Consider the following 20,038-nt stretch of genomic DNA (forward strand, 5'->3'; position numbering starts at 1 on the left):
GTGGAGTAATCCCAACGGGATCACCGTGTGAGCTGACAACATTGTTCCTAACAACTTCATGACAGAAACAGCTGTTACCACTCTGCCCGGTTTCACGTGGCGGAGCTGGTCCTCGTCTCTCCATGATTGATTTGTTGAAAATTGACAAATCCAAGTTGGGTCTCATCTATCCGGTCCGTTTTGGGACTAGGAAGTTCATTACATTTTTCACCAGAAGTTCCAGAACCTCCGTGTGAAGAAACTGTCGAATCTCGAAGAAACGAGATCTGTTCTGGACATGACGTCTATAAAATTCCTCCAAACGGGAGAGATTGAGCTGCGAACTGCAGCGTATATCCCCTGCTGATAAGATGGTTCATCCATCTGTCTAGAGCGCACGCTCGCTGACATTCCGCGTAACGTTCGGGGAGCGGACGCGCGTCTCCGTGCTGCGTCATGTTTTTTATGGACGTCAACCGATTTACAGCCTCTACCGCTGTCATGTGCTGCGAAGGCGTGCTTCGAGCGACCCAAGGTGACGCTTTCTCGAAAGGGCCCTGAAGGCACCTCTGTGCCGCGCTCAGGCTGCGGGCTCACATCCGTGCTGATGTGAACTGGCGTGCGCTGAAGAGAGGTGCGCGCCCTTGGCCATGTAGTGCCGCTTCGGCGAAGGCTGTCGTGTGGGCGCGTGTTTGCCGCTATTGCGGTCAGAGGAGGCAGCGCACGGCTTAGGTTGAGAGCGAGGTTTCCCACTGGACTCAGTCTGCTGAAAACATTCACTTTTGGCTGTGTCACACGCACCTTTTGTGTGTTTTTTTGAGCTGCGGTGATTTTTGAAAACATGTTGTTTGAAGGACACCGGCTCGTTTTGTGTGGAGGATGTGTGAGGAGAAGCCGCTTTGAGATCATCCGAACTGACAGACAGGTTGAAATCAGACGCTTTAATTCCTGAATGATGTTTACGTTTTATTTCAAAACTCGAACCATCATTTTGCACACACACATCCTCTGCAAGTCATTTTTTGAATCTTCTCCCCCGTGAGCCTTGCAGTTGGTTCTTCCAGAGCGGTGCCTGGTGGCGGTCTCTGGGGAAACGCTGCACCACTGGATGTCGGGATGAGGAGGGCTGTTCTCTGACGGGAGGGGCTGGCGGCAGAGTGGAGCGAGAAGACGCTGCTACAGCTGTGGCATGTCTTTGCTTCATGTTTTTGTCCAGGTCCGGCTGCAGCCTCGTTCCAGTAGGACGTCACTGCTGGTAAACGAGGCCAGATGGGATCAGGACGGCGAGCCGGGGTGGAGCCAAACCTTCCCGCTAGATCATCTGATCTGGGCGGAGGGAGAAGAGGGATGGAAAGTCCCTTCGTGTCAACCGCTTCCTGAATTACGCCGGGCAGCTCAGAGAGGAGGGCACCGACTGCTGGGAGCTGTGTGGTCGCTGATGAGGAAAGGCCCGGGGGGGTGAGCATTCGCTCGGCCCCCCTCGTCCCAACACCACGCTCTCCAGGAGGGAATGAGCAGCGAGGCTGCGGCTGACATCACCTGTCCCGGAGGAACCATCTGATTCGCTCCGAGAGCCGGCGTTGAAAAAAAATCAAGGGCATCATCTAGCGAACAGTCTCCCGCCACAGAGAGGCACTCCTCAACGTTAGCCTTGAACAAGGCTGCTCGCCTCTGCCTCTCCTCCGGGGGGAGGAGGTCACAAAGGTGGCAGGAGGAGGTGAGGTCAGCATGGCGGGGACCCAGGCACCCTTCGCAGATGTTGTGCCGGTCGAAAATCAGCATGTAGCCAGTCTTGCAGTACGGGCACAGGTGGATGACGTTGGTGCTGGACATGGTTGTTGAAGTTCAGTGCTATACGCTTGCTGAAGAAAAGTGAGAGCCGATTACCCGCTCTTAATGTAATTTATACGGACCGGGTGGGGCCCACATAACAGGTGGGCATGGACTAATTTTTTCAGTGTGATGCTTTGTGTGACGGGATAAACCCACCAGCGTCAGCCTTAAAGGGCGAAGCCTATACGAAATAGAACCTACGCATGCACAGAGAGAACATGCAAACTCCACCCAGAAAGGTCCCCGGACCGGGATGTAAACCAGGGACCTGTTCGCTGATGCGCAACAGCTCTACCAGTTGCGCCACCGTGCTGCCCTGGCAATAACTCAATAAAGTCAAATAAATTCAAGTTAAAAATAAATTAATTAAAGATTAATTTTTATGAAACTTTTAATGTTTACAATTTAGAACACTTTCTCCACCAAAATTACTCAGTTTTGTCTTTTCTCCAAAATAAAGTTTACATGGAGTAAAGAAAAAAAAACATTAAAAAAAATTATATATATATATATATATATATATATATATATATATATATATATATTTATTTATTTATTTATTTATTTATTCATTCACGTTTTTGTGGCTTGTGACTCCTTTCATCTTAAAGGTTTTTGCCCACATATGAAAATGTTTGGACGCCTCAGACTTAGAATATAGGTTTGGGATGAATCTCTACAAAATTGATTGAGTTATATGCATTTGTGTTTTTCAAAGCCAGTTAGCGGTAGTGGCCATCCTGAATTCTGTTGACTCTAAAGGTTAGTCGGTTATAGATGCATATCAAATAAAGACTTTTCTGTCGAGTGGTTCATGAAACACTTTGCAAACAGAAAGACATTCTCACCCACCTTTCCCCTTCATGCAGTGGCAATAACTTGAATGATTTTAACGTGGAAAACTTTTCTTTACTGTCAATCATGGTCAAACACTGGCATTAGATTAAGCAGCTCAAGCTATCCGTCGTCACAGACCGACTGAGGGTTCTCCCTGTGGTGAAACTTGGCCCGTTGCGTGTGCCTCCCTGCCTGGAGTTGGCTCCCCTCACCTATTTGATGTAGAAGGTTACGGGCTAGACGTGGGTTCTTTTTGCCAATACTCTCCACTCCCTTCCCAAGTCAATGCCTTTGGAAATCACAAACAAAGGACAGTAAATAACAAGAATGTTCCTATAAATGTGTGTGTGGTAAACATATAGCTGTAAATGTGTCTCGTGTGTTTTGCACTTCCACGCGTGTCAGGTTGTGTCTGAAAGCGTGCTCCCTTCACCACACAAGGTTGCAGTCCGTGGTCAGAGCGAGTCCATTTACAGTACTTAAGAGTGCTCGAGACATAATGCGCTCACTTCATTAAGTCTGGACAGTCTGCTGAATTATTGACTCGCTCATGTGTTGTGTGTTTAGACGTATGTTATTTAATCAAAGAAACCACACGTGCCTTTATACTTTAAAATTTAAGTCCTGCTTTGAAGGAAAATGCATAATTTATGCAGATTATTGAACCTTGTTACCTGATAAATGCTTGATGTTAGTTTGTTCATTACTTTTATACTTTCATATCATATTGTATATAAATATGCACTCTGACACGTAACATTGTGATATCTTGCCTGATCTGCTTGGATTATGTGCTGTGACTGTCAGCTACTATCACGGCAAATCTCAGCTTTAAGGTTGATTACCTGGTCCGACCATTTAATATTGGGTTGACTCTAAAGATTAGGTTAATTATGTTGTAGGTGTACACCTAATAATTATGCTATTGTCTCTCACACACACAAATGGATCTTGTACAGTATTTTAATATTTTTAATTGTCAAAACTATTACTTTTTCAAGGATTTTAATAATTCTCACCAATGAGTTTTGATGGTGGACCTGCCCAAACATTATGGTCCACCTTCATCGTTCATTTGTTTGGGACATTGAAATCTTTGAACACCTTCAGAGGATTTGAGGAGTCTCTGGTTTTAAATATTGGCGTTGATGTTGCTGGAAAAGTGGATCCTAATGATCAACTGATCCAGGTTCTGATGAAGTCAATCAAAATTAAAGTTTATTTAAATGAAAAGGGAGCAGATAGAAAAAAAAAATACATAACCTGTTCCTTATTTAATAGATCAACCAATTTACCTTTGTTCACGCTGACATGATCATCCAAAAATAAAAACCAAAATATCAAATTCAATGCAAACAGGCCCATGAGTTCATGACATCCATTGTCTTCATAGTTTCTTAACCCTCCTGTTGTCCTCGGGTCAAAATGATCCGCCACTGTGTTAAAACCCCCCCCAAAATCCACTAAATGCTATTTTTTTTACTTGAAATTTTATGACTTTTCCTAAATTGGCCCCAACAGTAGAAAAAGTGAAATGTTGCTTTTATTCACATTTCCATGTAAGCTGTACAAAAAAAGGTACAAAGGTAGTCTTCGGGTCAAAATGACCCGTGAGGCAAATAGAGTTGAAATCAAGGTCACAGAGTTATTTACAAACCACAGAATGTTACAATGTTTTAGTTGTGTCTCTGATCAATCAGTAGCAGAAACAAACAAGGCAAATCAGGTGGTGTTCTCGCAGACTTCAGAAGACCACCTGTTTATTTCCAGAGGTTATAAAGGTGCTGTAGATAACAGGACCCCAAATTTTGTCTGTGCTGAAGCCATGAGTGTGCGTTATAACGTTGAAGAGGCTGTAAAGCTGATTTTCTCAGATGTCCAGCAAGACAACTCTGATTCAGAAGAGGAGGATGCATTCGAAGAAGAAGATGGGGAGGAATACAACCCAGAGCATGATGAATCAACTTCAGAAGACGAAGAAAACCCTGAAGCTGAAAGAGAGACTTTCCTTTCAAAAAATGGCAAAATAACATGGTCCTCAGCAGCATATGACCAACATGGCAGGCATGCAGAACAAAACGTCATAACGATGACCCCAGGACCCACAAGGTATGCCGTTTCTCATGCCCATGACATCGTCTCTACATTCTACCTGTTTATCACACCAGCAATAGAAAAAAATAATCCTGGAGATGACAAATCTGGAGGGTTTTCGCAAATATGGAGACAACTGGAAAAAGATGGATGAGATTGACCTGCAGGCCTACTTAGGGCTGCTAATCTTAGCAGGTGTATACAGGTCCCGAGGTGAGGCTGCAGCTAGTCTATGGGATGTAGAGAGCGGAAGGCAAATTTTCCGAGCCACAATGCCACTCAAACTCTTTCACACCTACTCAAGACTGCTACGATTTGATGACCGTGAGTCAAGACCAGCAAGACGTGTGACAGACAAACTTGCAGCCATAAGAGAGGTATGGGACAAGTGGGTGGAGCGGCTGCCCTACCTCTACAATCCAGGGCCTGATGTAACAGTGGATGAGCAACTGGTTCCATTTAGAGGTAATCTGTTTTCATATTTGTAATAAGAGTGATTTTCACTATTGATTTCTTTGACTGTTTTCTGTGACACTGATACTAATCACTGATGCTAATGTCTTTTGTCCAAAGGTCGTTGTCCTTTCCGGCAGTATATGCCCAGCAAGCCAGCAAAATATGGGATCAAGTCATGGGTGGCTTGCGATGCCAAATCAAGCTATGCTTGGAAAATGCAAGTCTATACTGGGAAGCTGACCAGTGGATGCCCAGAGAAGAACAAGGGGATGCGAGTTGTGCTTGATGTGACAGAGGGACTGAGGGGTCACAATGTGACATGTGACAATTTCTTCACCTCTTATGAACTTGGAAAGCAGCTCCTGAAGAGGAAGATCACCATGATTGGTACAGTTCGAAAGAACAAGCCTGAGCTCCCACCTGCACTGCTTGCGTAAAGGAGAGAGAGGTCTTCTCCTCAAAGTTTGCCTTCACACCCACCACCACTTTAGTTTCCTACCTCCCAAAGAAAAACAAGAATGTAGTTCTTCTGAGCATACTGCACACAGACGGTGACATTAGCGATCGTGAGGACAGGAAGCCAATCATCATCCTAGACTACAACTGCAAAAAGGAGGTGTGGACAACCTAGATAAGGTGATAGGAACATATAGCTGCAGAAGAATGACTGCCCGCTGGCCCCTGATCATCTTCCACAACATCATTGATGTTTCCTCCTACAATGCCTTTGTGATTTTGAGAGAGATCAACCCGACCTGGATGTCTCGTAAGCAGAACAAGAGGAGGGTGTTCCTGGAGCAGCTAGGAAAGGCACTTGTAACTCCACTCATTGAAAGAAGGAAGCATGTCCCCTGCACAGAGGCCTCAGCAGCAGTTGTGAAAGCTATTCAGAGTGCAGGAGCTCCTAATCAACCTGAGGATCTAGCTACCACAGCACTTCCCCAGCTAGGGCAAGTAAGAGGAAGAGATGTCAGTTCTGCCCTCAAGAGAAGGACTGTAAAACACACAGTGTGTGCTGCAGGTGTAAGAAATTTATCTGCAAAGACTGTGCACTTGCATACTGCCATGTGCTAATTAGTTGAATGGGTTATGTTATTTTTCATATTTTTGTATTTTACATTGTCTTAAATTGTTCACTGGAGAAAAAAAAAAGAAACTGAGTCATTGGGATGAATAAAAAATGCATTCAAAACTCCTTTTTGCACATTTTTTTAATTTTCTTAAGCTATAGAAATTGAAGTGAAGAGGAAAAACTCATGTATTCAAACATTTTGTGGTGAATGACAATATGCAAGATGAAATTTGGCGTTTAAAATTAAATTAAGCTGCTTATATTGAGGGTTTAGTGAAGATGGGTCATTTTGACCCGGAGGACACAGGGTGTATACAGAAAATGAGGACAACAGGAGGGAAAACTGACAGTTAAACAGTTTTTGTTTAATCATCTACTGCATAATTTCACTCCATACTGACACATTCGCTTTAATGTAACTTTTTTAATCAAAATTTCTCCTTTCATCTTTATTGTAGGATCTTAACACAGAATTTGGCAATGACTTATCTGTGGCTTTGAACAGAACTAATAAGTCTTAAGTTAGTTAAATCTTTGAAAATCCATATTTCTTTTTATAAACAGACTATGCTCAGACTAGTTCCCATTTATGTCTAATTTAGTAAGATAAAAAAAATAGTATCCATCATATTTGTTGCTCTAGACCCCTGCAACAACGCCATAACAGCATTTAGCTTTTTCTAAACTTCTGTAGAAAAGCCTTGATGATTTCAAATAAATAACTAATATTAATGAACAATTGCATGTGTTACTGAAGGAGTTATTGATGCTGAAACCAGAACATAATCAATAGCCATATCCACCTTCTTAGATCAGCTCAGACAACAGACACAGACTTTGAGAAATTGTGCAGAGACTAAACCTGAATATGTTCCAAACAGAGTGAAAGATCCAAAAAAATAGATTTTGAGCCATTTTCTTGGAGGGAAAGTCATTTGGGTAAGGTTTGCAACATATGCTTTGTATTAAATAAAACTAGACCTTGAGGCAAATTCAGATAGAGAAAAAGAAATAAAGAGCAAAAGGAATTGGACTTCACGCCAATCTGCCTGAATCTCATTGAGTAGGCGTCACAGCGCCGCCTGTGCGTAAAAGTGAATGTAAAAATTGGGTAATGTATTTATTAGCACGTCCTGTCGGGCGTGGCAGGCAGGCTGATCTGACCAAGGAGGGTGGGGGGCAGGGGTGGGGGCTGCTCCTCTGCTCCGGGGCTACTGGACGCTCCATGATGGATGAGGGATGACAGATCGGGGTTAGCCGCCAGGGGAGAACATTTTCCTCCAAGTGCACGGTCCAAGCCGAGCAGGAAGAGAGGCAGCTGAGAGAAGCTTTCCACTCCTCCTCCCTCTCCTCTTCTTTTCCTCTTCCCCTCCTCTCCACTTCAGTGCATCGCAGTCACAGCGGGACTGTGCGCCGCATTGACGCTGCTGCTGCTGCTGACCCAGCCCAGGGAGCCACAGAGGACCTGCTTCAGTCCACAGCTGGACACTTCCAGCTGTGGAAATGCAGCGTCTTCGTGCGTGTGCTCTTTCCTCTCTGATCTGGATGTTTTGACGGTTTTGGAGGAGGTTGCACAACAGACAAGGAGCAATCGCTGGGACCTTACAAGTTTGCAGAGCTCACGGATGTAGCGCGTTTCCTGCGCCGTCTCCAGCATCATGGGTGTAGAACACATCCATCCGTAAAGGTGTGAGGATGCTCTCGTGAGAACTGAAAGCGCGTAATCTCCGGGATCATGCAGGTTCTGCAGTCTAGGACGTTACTTGTGCTCCTTGCCCACGCACATGTGCTGTTTTCCCTGAGGAATAATGGAAGCAAAGACGACAGCAGCAGGACTTTCCACGGGTTGCCCCGAGAGGGTCGCAAGAGCAAAGCCTGGGACCGCGCGCTCCCCGCGGAGTACGCCACAGGTGCGTCCTCCTCCGCGAAGCTGCCCATCATCAGAGGGACCCTCAACTCCACACACCCCTGGAAAAAGATGATCATGGGGGAAACGAGACGAGCTGGGCACAACAAGTTAAATAGGAGCGTAACACCCGCGGAGGACCCCAGCGGCGTCTCGCGCTTGGAAGCGACGCGCCGCCATAATAAGAGGATGAAGATGAATGGAGCTGTGAGCAGCACGGGGACCCCGGCAGGTGGACACTACAATGCGGTTAAGCCTCCTTCAATGGGTTTGGAGGAAGGAGGGTGGGCAGAGGAGGGGGGCATAAGACATACAAAGGAGGAGCAGAAAAAAGTATTGAAGAGGGGGAGAACCAGGCAGAACCCGTGGGAACCCATTCCAAGACCAGTGGCCCTCACCTCCACTGATATGCCCTTTGACCTCTTCACCAGGAGGCCAGAGCTTTTTACTTTCAGGGAGGAGAACCCGTGGGATGCCACACCAATCACTCCTCCGGGCTCGCAGGACTTTGGAGGAGAGATCAAAAACCCCTTTTACCCTGTAACAAGCGACACTTTTGGCGCGTACGCCATCACAAGCGTCTCGGGGGTCATCTTCCTGGTGGGCATCGCGGGCAACATCGCCATCCTGTGCATCGTGTGCCAGAACTACTACATGAAGAGCATCTCCAACTCGTTGCTGGCCAACCTGGCTGTGTGGGACTTTGTGCTCATCCTCTTCTGCCTCCCCATGGTGGTTTTCCATGAGCTGACCAAGTCCTGGCTGCTGGGAGAGTTCACCTGCAAAGTGGTGCCATATGTGGAGGTAATGGGCTGAATCCCACTGGTCTAAACCTTGTTTCAAATGACAGCCGACTTTGGGCTTATTTGAGCAATTGGCAAATCAAAATGTTTAGCTCGTGACTTTTGATTTTTGTAAATATTGTGCTTTTTAAAAGAATATTAAGTTTTATACAAATATTTATCCATATAAATATATTATCTCTTCAGTTCCTTCCAAAACAGTTTTCTTTTAAATTTGCTTTAGCACCAACTCTGTTTTACCCTTACTTTGCTGATATATAGCTACTTGCAGCTTTTAGCTAATCTTTTTTTATATTCAACTAGCTTTTGCTGTTGTTGGCTATTCTTTTTCTTTAGCTATGACATTTTACTACCTTTTATCATTAGCATTTTACTAACTGCATATTTTAGTTAGTGTCTGCTGCCTTTATCTTTTAAGCTATAATTTGTTACAATGTATTGCATTTTGCAATTTCAGTTCTTGCTAGCCTTTTAACATTTGACAAGCCTTTTGATATTTTTAGCTATTGTTTGCAACCTTTACTTGTGGCTAGACTTTGCTACTTTTATTTTTCAGCAAAATTTCAGCTGCTTTTAGCTTCGTTACCTTTAATTTCTGGCTAGCCTTTTCAAAAAACGTTCAATACAAGAACAACTGGACTTTATTTATTTACAACTAAAGTCCAGTTGTTCTTGTATTGAACGTTTTTTGAATTTATCAAGTCCTGGATGACTGAGAATCTTCACCAGCATTTGGCTATAGCCTTTTGCAACTTTTAGAATTTAGTTGCACTTTACGTATGGCTAGACTTTTGCTACATTTGTCTTTTAGCTAGTGTTTCGCAAATGTTGATCTTTTAGCTAATTTTTTGCTGCTTTTAGTTATTTTGAAACCAAAGCTTTTAGCAAGCCATTTGTTATTTTTGACTTGTAGCTTTTTGCTACATTTGTATTTTTACTAGCCTTTAGCAACATTTAGCCTTTAGCTAACACTTTTTCTTCTAAAGAAAGAAGCGGGTAAAAGAGGATGGATGGACGGACTTAAGTGTTTTGCATCTTAACTTTCATACCTCAGCTTGTCTGAAAAATTGAGCAGTCATTCAGCACACAGCATTCATGCATCATTTTCACAGAAAACAATTTCTCTGTAATTTCATTTATTTTTTATGCATTTCCCTCCAGAACATTTCCTTTGTAGTGACAACATCAAGAAAAGAGGCTCAGTCAGTGTCATTCATGCAACTTTCCTGACTGTCATCACACCTTTAACGCGACAGACGTCTTCTCTTGGCATTTCAGCTGTTCAAACAGAAAATGGCTTGAACTCAGCCTATAAGATGTGGAGCTAAAATATGGTGTGATCAAAGCTGAGAGTTATCCCCAACATATACTTTGAGCACCAATAAATCTTGCAACATCTTTGTTTAAAACTCTTAAATGCATTAAGACTCAAAATATGCATTCTTCTATGAAACACTAGTTTCATTTTCTCACATTCCTCATGATTCTCTCTTTTTTAGTTCTGTTGAACACAAGATACAGAAAAAAATGTTGTTTACTGAGAGATGATACCTTCCCTTTGTGTGCACTGTAATTCCATCTGCAACATATTCACCCACTGAATGTCCTTTGTTTAAAACTGAAGTTTTCATGTCAGTGGTTGAAAGTTTGCTGTGAAGAACTGTCATCACGAGCAGTTTCAAGAAAGTTTGTAGTTGAGAATCAAATGTTTTCAAAATGTTCGCAATTTATGGTTTAAAAGGAAAAGCAACAGAAGATTAGATTACAGCATGACGTTTGACCTTTTTGTTTTGAGCTTTATGGGTCAATAAGACAAAACAGATGACCCAAGCTCAACTTCCCATCCCTCCAGGCACCGTGGGGCCTTCAGACTGACAACCACAAAATGTGACAATATGAGAAGCAGACGCACCAAAACTTTACATTTAGCTCACTTTTACCATTTACCAGACGTGTTTGGTTTTATCATGATCTTCACTAAAGTTGATTGACTTCCATTTCTGCCTTCTTAGCCACAAATCACGTTTGTCAGTGGTTTTAATAATTTTTTAACAATGACAAAAATAGCTTTTCTAGCTTGCACATTAGTCCTTAAGCAACAGCTGAGAGATTTCTTATAACTTCTATAATCTGATGACATTATGCTCTCACTGCTTCAAAGACACAGGAGTTCTTAAACGCTGATCTATGACGAAAAAAGTGATTTTGATACTATGAATAATCTGTAAATACTGTGTGGTTTCTAAGTGAAGGAACACATCCAGATAGAGGAAATTGCAGTCCATCCATCTAACATTCATTCATAAATTTGTTTTTTATTACTGTGATGCTTCTAAATCCAAATATCCTATGACATCCTTCATATATCATACTTTCCGCCATACATGTCGCACTGCCATATAAGTTGCATCAGTCCAAAAAATGTCTAATAAAGTGGAAAAAAAACATATATCTAAGTCGTATCTATTATGCGTCACTGCTGTTAGTTACGCGTCACCAATGACAACCCAGAAATGTGGGCTGGTGTTGTGCCGCAAATTGACTCGCTGCCAAATGGCGGCCGTGGAAGCATGTATGGGAGGACTTTAACAAGAATTTAACAAGATTAACACGTCAAAACAATTATTTGTTTGCTCAAAATTATAGCAAAGGTGTGTCTCAGTTCAACTTTTCCTCAGTAAATGCACTTTGACGGTCAAATCAGCTGCATTTCAAAAATCGATTTGCGAGAGCGCGCAGAGTCGCTGTGCATTTCTTCTAAATTTACCAAGATAATCACCTAAAAACAATTATTTGTTTGCTTGACATTATAGTAAAAGGTGTCTCCGTTGAACTTTTCCTTAATAAATGCTCTTTAATGGTCAAATCAGCAGCATTTCGCATGGACGGCTCAGTGAAATGCAGCTGATTTGATGTTTGCTCCAGAAGTTCCAGAGTGAGAAGAAGGTGGCCTGTATGGCAAGCCAAATGTCTCTTTAATAGCCACTTTTACCTATTAATGAGACATTCGGCTTACCATACTAGCTTAGCATATTAGCTCTAGTGACAGAAATTAGCAGTGTTCAATATTTTCCATGTCAGAATGAATGAAATAGTTTGATCTCAGCCAAAATTGGGTTATAAATATGGGGGGGAAACAACCATAAGTCACAGGCATGCTAATTTATGCAAAAAAAACTGCGACTTATACAGCAAAAATTACAATATTTATATGTAGCATTGCATCTTTTTCAATCAGTGAACCCTCCATATTGTGCAGTATCAATATGCTGTCCCTGATTACTGCACTGCAGTAAGCTCTGATTCAAACACCATAAAACTGAATTATACTGTAATTAATGAGTTCAGAAACAAGCAGCCTCCTTTCGTTGCTACATATTAGCCGCCCAAGAACCACGGGATGTACGATAACCAACATAGACTATATATTTTATGTGTTTTTAAGTGCGTTTGTCTTCAGGTGGTTTTATTTTTCTATGTGAAGATGCATCTGTGTTGACGTGTGCAGAATCTTGTCTCTGTTTATCCGACTCTGCGCACATGCATGTGTCAAAACAGGCCATGAGTAACGCAGCCCAGGGCCAACAGTCTCCCTGTGGAACACTCAGTGACACACACACATGCACGCACGCAACGTGAATTCACTCTTCACTTAACCCAAACCGAGTCACAGGGGGCAATTAACATTTGGGAATAGAGCGTGAGCTACACGTGCGTTCAAATACACACACACGCACACGACAAATCTCAAGCTTCTATAGATAATGTGTGAGTGCCAGCTGAGAGGAGAGCCTTCCGGGGTGCCGTCTCCTCTAAACCGTGTTTTATTCGGCATTCGGTGCAGTGTGAAATTTTTCATATACCTCAAAGAGAAAGCAATTTTCCCGTGCAGGACGTGAGCAAACGTGGCTGAAAAATTGCAAGAAAGTTGAACAAAACAGAAAGAGGTGCAACATCGTGTTGCACTATTGCTGATGGACTCCTGTTTGTTTATTTATTAATTGTTCCTGTTACTTTAGTTAACTGATTCTGTGCTGCGGTTATGCACCCGGCATCCTATTAGTTTAAGACTTGAGGATTAAATAAGTGTAATAAAGATCTAACAAACATCTTTTAACAAACATCTCATGTTTAAATTTCAAGGCTGCAAGTCTTTGTGACTGAAAGTGACAAACTTGAGAACCCCCCACCCCGAATGTCATGAGATATTCCGGAGACACCCTGGTGAACGTTTACCAACTAGTCACAAGCCATAGATTATAATTTGCCTGAACAATAAAATATCATAAACTGGCAATATATCAGTCATCAGCTGTTTTGACTTCTCAAGATTCACATTAGTCATTGAAAAACTTAATTGAGCTTTAGCCTGTGTGTGCAACATGCTACTGCTAACTGTATCTCTCTAAACTTTGTATGAATATGAAATGAACACAAATCATTTTTCAATTGTTCAGGCTGATGTTGAGATTAGTCGTGCATAATCATGCAATTTCATGTGTGAAACAATGTGATTATTTTTTCTGTTTGCAGATTGAAGGGCTTTACATTTTATTACTGCTCTGCAGATAATTGCCTGAAGTTGCATTCTTAACATGAGTACAATTTCAGTACAGCTAAATACTTAGTTTGAGCTGCTGTGTTGTTTTTTGCTGTTTAAATTTAAAAACAGCTCAACGCTGTTGAGCTTGTGGGTCTAAGACCAGCAAATATTGCAGTGAACACAACTTCAACTGTGTCGTCATCCAGCTCAACTTTCAGTTTTGAACTTGAGAGACAACGCAAGTAAAGAACCTTTAAATTTGGAAGTTGCGCAATTTGTATTAAAATCTGTGACATTTTTGTTGTAGCCTGCAAATCATCAATCTCATCATTCGTGCATGAACAGGCTTCAACTGAAGGGCAGGTGGTGATTCGTAGAGGAGCAGACACGCACCATTATCACTGATGAGGTTCAGAGTGACGGGGAGCAGGAGAGGGTCGTTAAATCAATATAGGAGCTAACTACAGGAAGTTCTCTCAGCCTCTGCATGAATTCCCACTATCTGTTCTAGTTTCCTCATTAAAAATCTATGTTTGGATGATTGGTTATTGCTGGGAAGATGCAGGCTTAGAAAGGATTGCAAATGATTAGTTGATCAAACTGCAACATCGATGAGTAATCAAAATGGTATGCTGCCAATGAAAATTATGTAAAAACAAAAATATTGTTTAATATATATTGCTGGAGTGTAAGGCAAGCAGCTGAAGGTTATATTACTCCTCACTGTTTAGCCTAATTTATAAAAGTCCATGCTGTCAGTTTCACCTTTTAGTTGTGAGTGGTGCACCATACCCTGCAGTCAAACTGCAGGGTGTCTCTGCAGAGGAACAGCAGGTGAAGAGAGAAGCAGATTACTAAATGATAGCATGAAAGAGGTTTTAAAAAAAAAAGATGAGAACACTATATAGGTGGAAGAAAAAGACCAGTCGAGTGCAGACAGGAGAGGGCTGCATGGAGCCTCAGAGGGACAAAGTTAGGCTCGTGTATATTGTTGAAACTGGTGGCAATAACACGACATAAATCAACACGACAGTCACCGTTTCGACACACACAAACTCAAAAATATGAATTGGATTGCAGTTTTGGTTTCTCTGTGTGTCTGTGGAAAGTAGGCCATTTCACAGTATTAGGAGAGCCTATACGCTTTTATATATTTGTTTGGGGTATTTATTTTTTTGGTTACGCTTTTATTACAAGATGATACCTTGATGATACCTTGACATTGAGCTGGATTATTTTTACTGAGCCTTTATGGATAATTCTAGATACCCAGCATTTTATTTTTTGTTGAAGATCTATGAACTAAGTCCAAAGTATTTATCTTCATCCACACCCATGTCGACATGACTCTGTCATGTATTTTATGCACACACACACACTCTACACACACTGTGTGTAGAGTGTGCTGATCCTCCAGATGGATGGGATGGCCTTGCTTGTACTGATCACTGCCTGGGGCTGTTATCCCCGTCGGACCCCTCCTTCTCTTTGCATCAGCCATCAGTGATTAGAAACCAGCCTCCGGGGGGAAGGCGTGCACAGAAACACTCACTTGCAGACAATCAGAAAGCATTTGGCCACACACACACTAACTTCCACTGCAATGAACGTATTAACTCAAATTATAAAATCCTAAAAATGGACCTTCTACCTTGTGCCATGTTTATTTTCAACCCATTTGTAGGACATGAGCATGATAGCTAATTAAATGTCAATTATTGATGGTATGTAATTACCAGATTTACATTATTCAAGATAGTTGGTCCATTTCGAGTATTTAGATGACTAGCAGAGTAAAACGGGGCAGAATGTTAGTTGTCGCAGACTAACAGAATGGGTTATGAGAGGTTTTGCCTTACCTCCAATGTAACATTCACAGACAGAAATCAATGACCTGGAATGGAACTCCTCCAGCAGCTGCTGTACATTTAAAACAGAAAGTATGAGGGGTTTTTTATCTAGGGAAATTCTGCCACAGGTTACGATGCAATTTAGTAGAAGAAATAATTACTGGCTGGAAGGAACAGCTCCAGACATGCTGTGGGGACACAGAGACAGAAACTATAAAATATAGCTTTGTTGCTTAAAGTTCAATGAAAAGCAAAGTCCAAAGTGTTTAGTACTCATGTGTCAAGTCAATGACTCGTTCATACATTGATTTCTTCTTTTGTGACTGTCAAAACATTATTTACAATTCTCGGGGAAATACCAAGAAAACTCAATTTAAAGATTTATTTTATTTCAACCCAAAACATTACAATTCATTCTTGTGTTTCATCTCAAGGGACAATTATTTTCAAGGTCCGAAGCACTAAAATACATCTTCCATCATCATGTGGGTTAAATTACAAGCTTATTTCTCAATAACTTCAAAAGTTCCACAACTGAAAATAATAAAAAAATTAATATACAGAGGAAGGTCTCAGTATATGGTTAAACTGGTTGGATATCAAGCAGAATTGTTAATCTGACATTGCCTCCACTTAAAAAAAAAAATCTATTGAAGAGGGTTTTCTATTTTCTATATGCCACCACCAATAATGCAAGAATGTTCTATTGTCATTTCAACACTGTCCACAGATAATATGGAACATAGTTAAACAATACACCAAGATCACAATGCATATGAGACAACATAAACAATATAGAATTTCAAAAAGACAAATGCCCATTACACCAATGTTGTTGTTCTGCATGTGAACACCAAGGTGGTCTTGATGATTTCCACAGAGAATGTGCAACTGTTCAATGAAGAGGGGTCACTATTGTCTCCTAAAGTCAACAGCCATCTTCTGCTTTGCTCAGAGGTACGTTGTCGACCTTGCAGTAGTGATTGAATCTCTCTGTAAACTGACTCATCAGTCTTGTTAATGAGGTTGAACACAAAGGTGTCATCAGCAAACTTGATGACGTCCCAGCTGTGAATTGCTGGAGATGTTACTGGAGATGTTGCTTCGGAGACGCTCATGCACAGCTGCTTCAGCTTTTCAATTAGATGCTGGGGAATTAATGTGTATGCATTGTATTTTTTCCTAAACGGTCTATGGTGGGTCAAAAGTTTTAATACTTCCTGTAAGTGTAGAGAGACCCTGTGAATATTTTGTCTTTCATTCCAACCTACCTAACTCAGTGGAGTAAGACTACATTTATACTTTGCATTCAGTCTCTTTAAAAGAACCTTCACTGTGCCTGTCCGCTGTTTCTCCTCATTTGTCTGTCTCAGACATTGAGCCAATCTGACTGATGGTTGCTTTCAGAGGTCTAATCTGTCTGGTTGGAGTTATGGTCTGCGGAGCATGCAATGGGTCATTCAATCAACTTAGAATATAAACGACAGGTGGAAAAATACTTTTCTCCCTGCATCATTACTTTTAAATTGTGGTTGTGCATTGTTGTGCTTTGACATTAGCCCATTCTTCACCTTTTACCCCTGACATCAGCAGTTGTCACAATGTGGTTGCACGCTCTCAACCAGTTTTTGTCAAGATACAATTTATAATGTGAGCCTTTGTGCCACCAGCTTTCAGGACCTTTAATCAAGAAGTTAATGGGACGTTATTAAAACCCGCAAAAAAGGGGAAAAGTCTTTCACCTACTGTTAAAATAGGCTGCCAAAACATGAGAAACATGCAATATTTTATGCAGCTGGTTTAAACTACATGAACAGATCCAATATTTAATGATATTTTAAAAATCTGAATATATAAGAGGTTTTAACAAATATTGCGGGGGGGGGGGGGTTATTCACAAATCCTATAGGTTTTAGACCTTTAAACATGCATGTTAGGCTTATTGGTAACTAAATCTCCCTAGGTGTGAGTGACAGTGATTGGTTGTCTTGTTTGTCTCCATGTGACTGGAAACCTGTACCCGGTTTTCACAAGGTGATGGCTAAATATGGGCACCAGTGTCCCCCACAACCTATTAAGGGACATGAAATAAAGATAATGGATGGATGACATTGATACATTTAAACATTGGGCCTTTTGTTGTATTGGAAGCTTCATCTGATGACCCAGATTATTTTACAACTAAATGTTTTAATAAGTTAACAGAAAATAAAATGAACATTAGGCATTATAGATTTCTATTATTAGAAAGGTATATTTTGTAATCCAATGGTTCAACTCTTCATGTTTTAACCAGTAGGTCAGCGTATGAGGTATAAATAATGGCAGGGTAAAAATGTAATTTAGCAAAAAACGTGAAACATTAAAGAAAAGTGCATATATTTAAAACACATTCTTAAATACAATACTTGAATACTTGTTAATTACTATCAAACACTAATTATTTTATTTGAAATAAATGAACTTTCATGCCAGAGGCCATCAGACTTGTGTTCTGGCATGAAGGCAGAGTTAACATGGCAGGGACTGCTGTTGGGAGCAAATGCCACATTACCATTGTTAATTATTCTGAAGACGTCGAGGCTTATTGCTCGCCTTCTGTCTCTTCTCACTGCCTTTAACCCAGTGGTGTGTTATTTTTGTCTTTTACTTATAAATCCTATTGTCTACTGTATGCATTTCTCTTTCCATTTCTTTCTTCTTCATTTGCACATGTTCTTACACAAACAGCTCCAAACACTGCACCTCCTTACCCTCCCTCCCTTTCCTCATCACCAGCCATGACTCTTGGACCATCTCATTCTCTCATCTCCCCTCCAGTACAAAGCTATGCTTGTTCATCCTGCCCTTGCTGTCCCCCCCCCCCCCCCCCCCCCACCCCAATGGCTGATCAAAGCTGGGCTTCCCAGGCCTCCGTGACAGCCTTTAAACCCGTTCCAGTCCTGTTGCTCAAGCCATGAAATATTTACCAAGTGCACGCACCTGTGCATGTGTACAGAATGTGCATGTATGAGTTAGAACAGCCTTTTGCTTGCTTTGATGCTCATTTATGTAGAAAATGAGAAATTTTGTCCAGTCCACATGAAAAAAGCACTAGCAAATTTTTTTTGTTCATTTTGATTTGAAATGTTTTAAACGGAAAAGCAGCTTTAAAAAATGGTTGTGTAATAAAACACTAAATTACAAGGTAGTAATATAAAGTAATGTCCACTAGAGTTGTACTAGCAGACTTTTATTTGTACCATATTTAGGGAACCAGTTAGGATTAGCAACCCATCATTTGCTCAGTCCAGCCAAAGGAGTTGAGGGGTTGGACAGAACCAATGATAAGCATTTGGAGACCGATGAAAATTACAATAAATAGGTAAATTGTTTAAAACATACCTCTGGTCTATGTTTCTCAACACATTTTTTTCATTTACATGGAAAACATTGAGACAACGTCACACCAGCTCTCCTGAAATCTAAATTTTAAACTTAACTTTCCATTGGAGCTGCAGAAAATCTCATTTGCAGAACCAGTTGTCCGTTATCTTAGAAAATTTCCTCACCTATTTCAACAACAAAACCTACAAAGTTACATCATCATACATTTATTTAATTATGAAAGACTAAACTCAAATTTATCTTCCCATGGATAATAGGTAAAAAAAAATCACAATACACAAACTTCAAGGGTAAAATTATATTTTGCTTTTTTTTCATACAAAGTTGCATTGATTGATCAATTAAGGACCAAAAAGACCCACTCATGTAAGCATGCCTGATTAAATTCCATTTGGAAACAAAGTATTTTATACACGACTGTTGCAGAATGTAATAATGTTTGAATATTGGGCTCAATAATTCCCTATAATTACCATTTTAAAAAATAGTGGCGTGAAAACAATACACACTTCTGTTCACAAATCACACTGATCTCAGGTTCTAGAGTTTTTGAGTGGTTTTTCTACCCCACTTACTCTTTACAGTTCCATGTGGTTGCTCTTCATTAGCCTGGTTAGGACCTGTGTGCTTGTATGTGTGAGACTTACATCCTCTAACATCTTGCTGTGTGTGTACATCTATATCTGTCCAGGAAGAACGTGTTTACAGTGCTGAAGCCACAGCTCTTTGAGGCCATCTGGGAAGCTAGCTGCTGTAATTAAATTTGATATGAGGGAAGGGATGGAGGGAGGGGATTTTAAAAAGTAACAGTGGCGAGACAAGAAAAGGAAAAAAGAAAGGGGGCAGCAGAAAAGGTGGTGAGCACCTCAAGACGCGTTGAAGCCGAATGAATTTAGCGATGGAAGGAAGTGGTTCATGTTAGGACACACGTGCACACCCACTCCAGATGAAAAGGAACATTCTGCAGGGGGCATACTCTGCCAAAATGACTGTTAATTCAACAGATGCTCACAGATGCTGCCAACATGTGTGCAAGAGACATAGCTGCTACATTAAATATGTGTTTTTTGGGCTTTAAATTAAACTCTTGTCATTTCTGTATGCCTTGCTGTGAAACTTGAATCAAAAATATTTATACTAGGGATGCACTATATTATCGTCATGGTATCGGTATCAGCCGATATTAGCGATAAATATCGAACATCAGCCATTCCATCAAAATAACTCACTAATATAAAAGGTGCTGTTCATATATATATATATATATATATATATATA

At 41.1% G+C, this 20,038-nt stretch overlaps 1 protein-coding gene across 1 annotated transcript in view; it reads left to right on the forward strand.

The window, feature by feature from the left end:
* Positions 1-7,738: 7,738 nt before the first annotated feature.
* gpr37b (G protein-coupled receptor 37b) overlaps positions 7,739-20,038 on the forward strand; it is a 15,849-nt gene continuing 3,549 nt past the window's right edge. Inside the window, exon 1 of the mRNA XM_037696022.1 lies at positions 7,739-8,981. Within this exon, the coding sequence (XP_037551950.1) occupies positions 8,007-8,981 (975 nt within the window). The 5' untranslated portion in view covers positions 7,739-8,006. The remainder of the gene's footprint in view (positions 8,982-20,038) is intronic.

Source organism: Nematolebias whitei, chromosome 22 (genome assembly GCF_014905685.2).
Source record: "Nematolebias whitei isolate Nwh7 chromosome 22, NemWhi1, whole genome shotgun sequence".
NCBI lineage: Eukaryota > Metazoa > Chordata > Actinopteri > Cyprinodontiformes > Rivulidae > Nematolebias > Nematolebias whitei.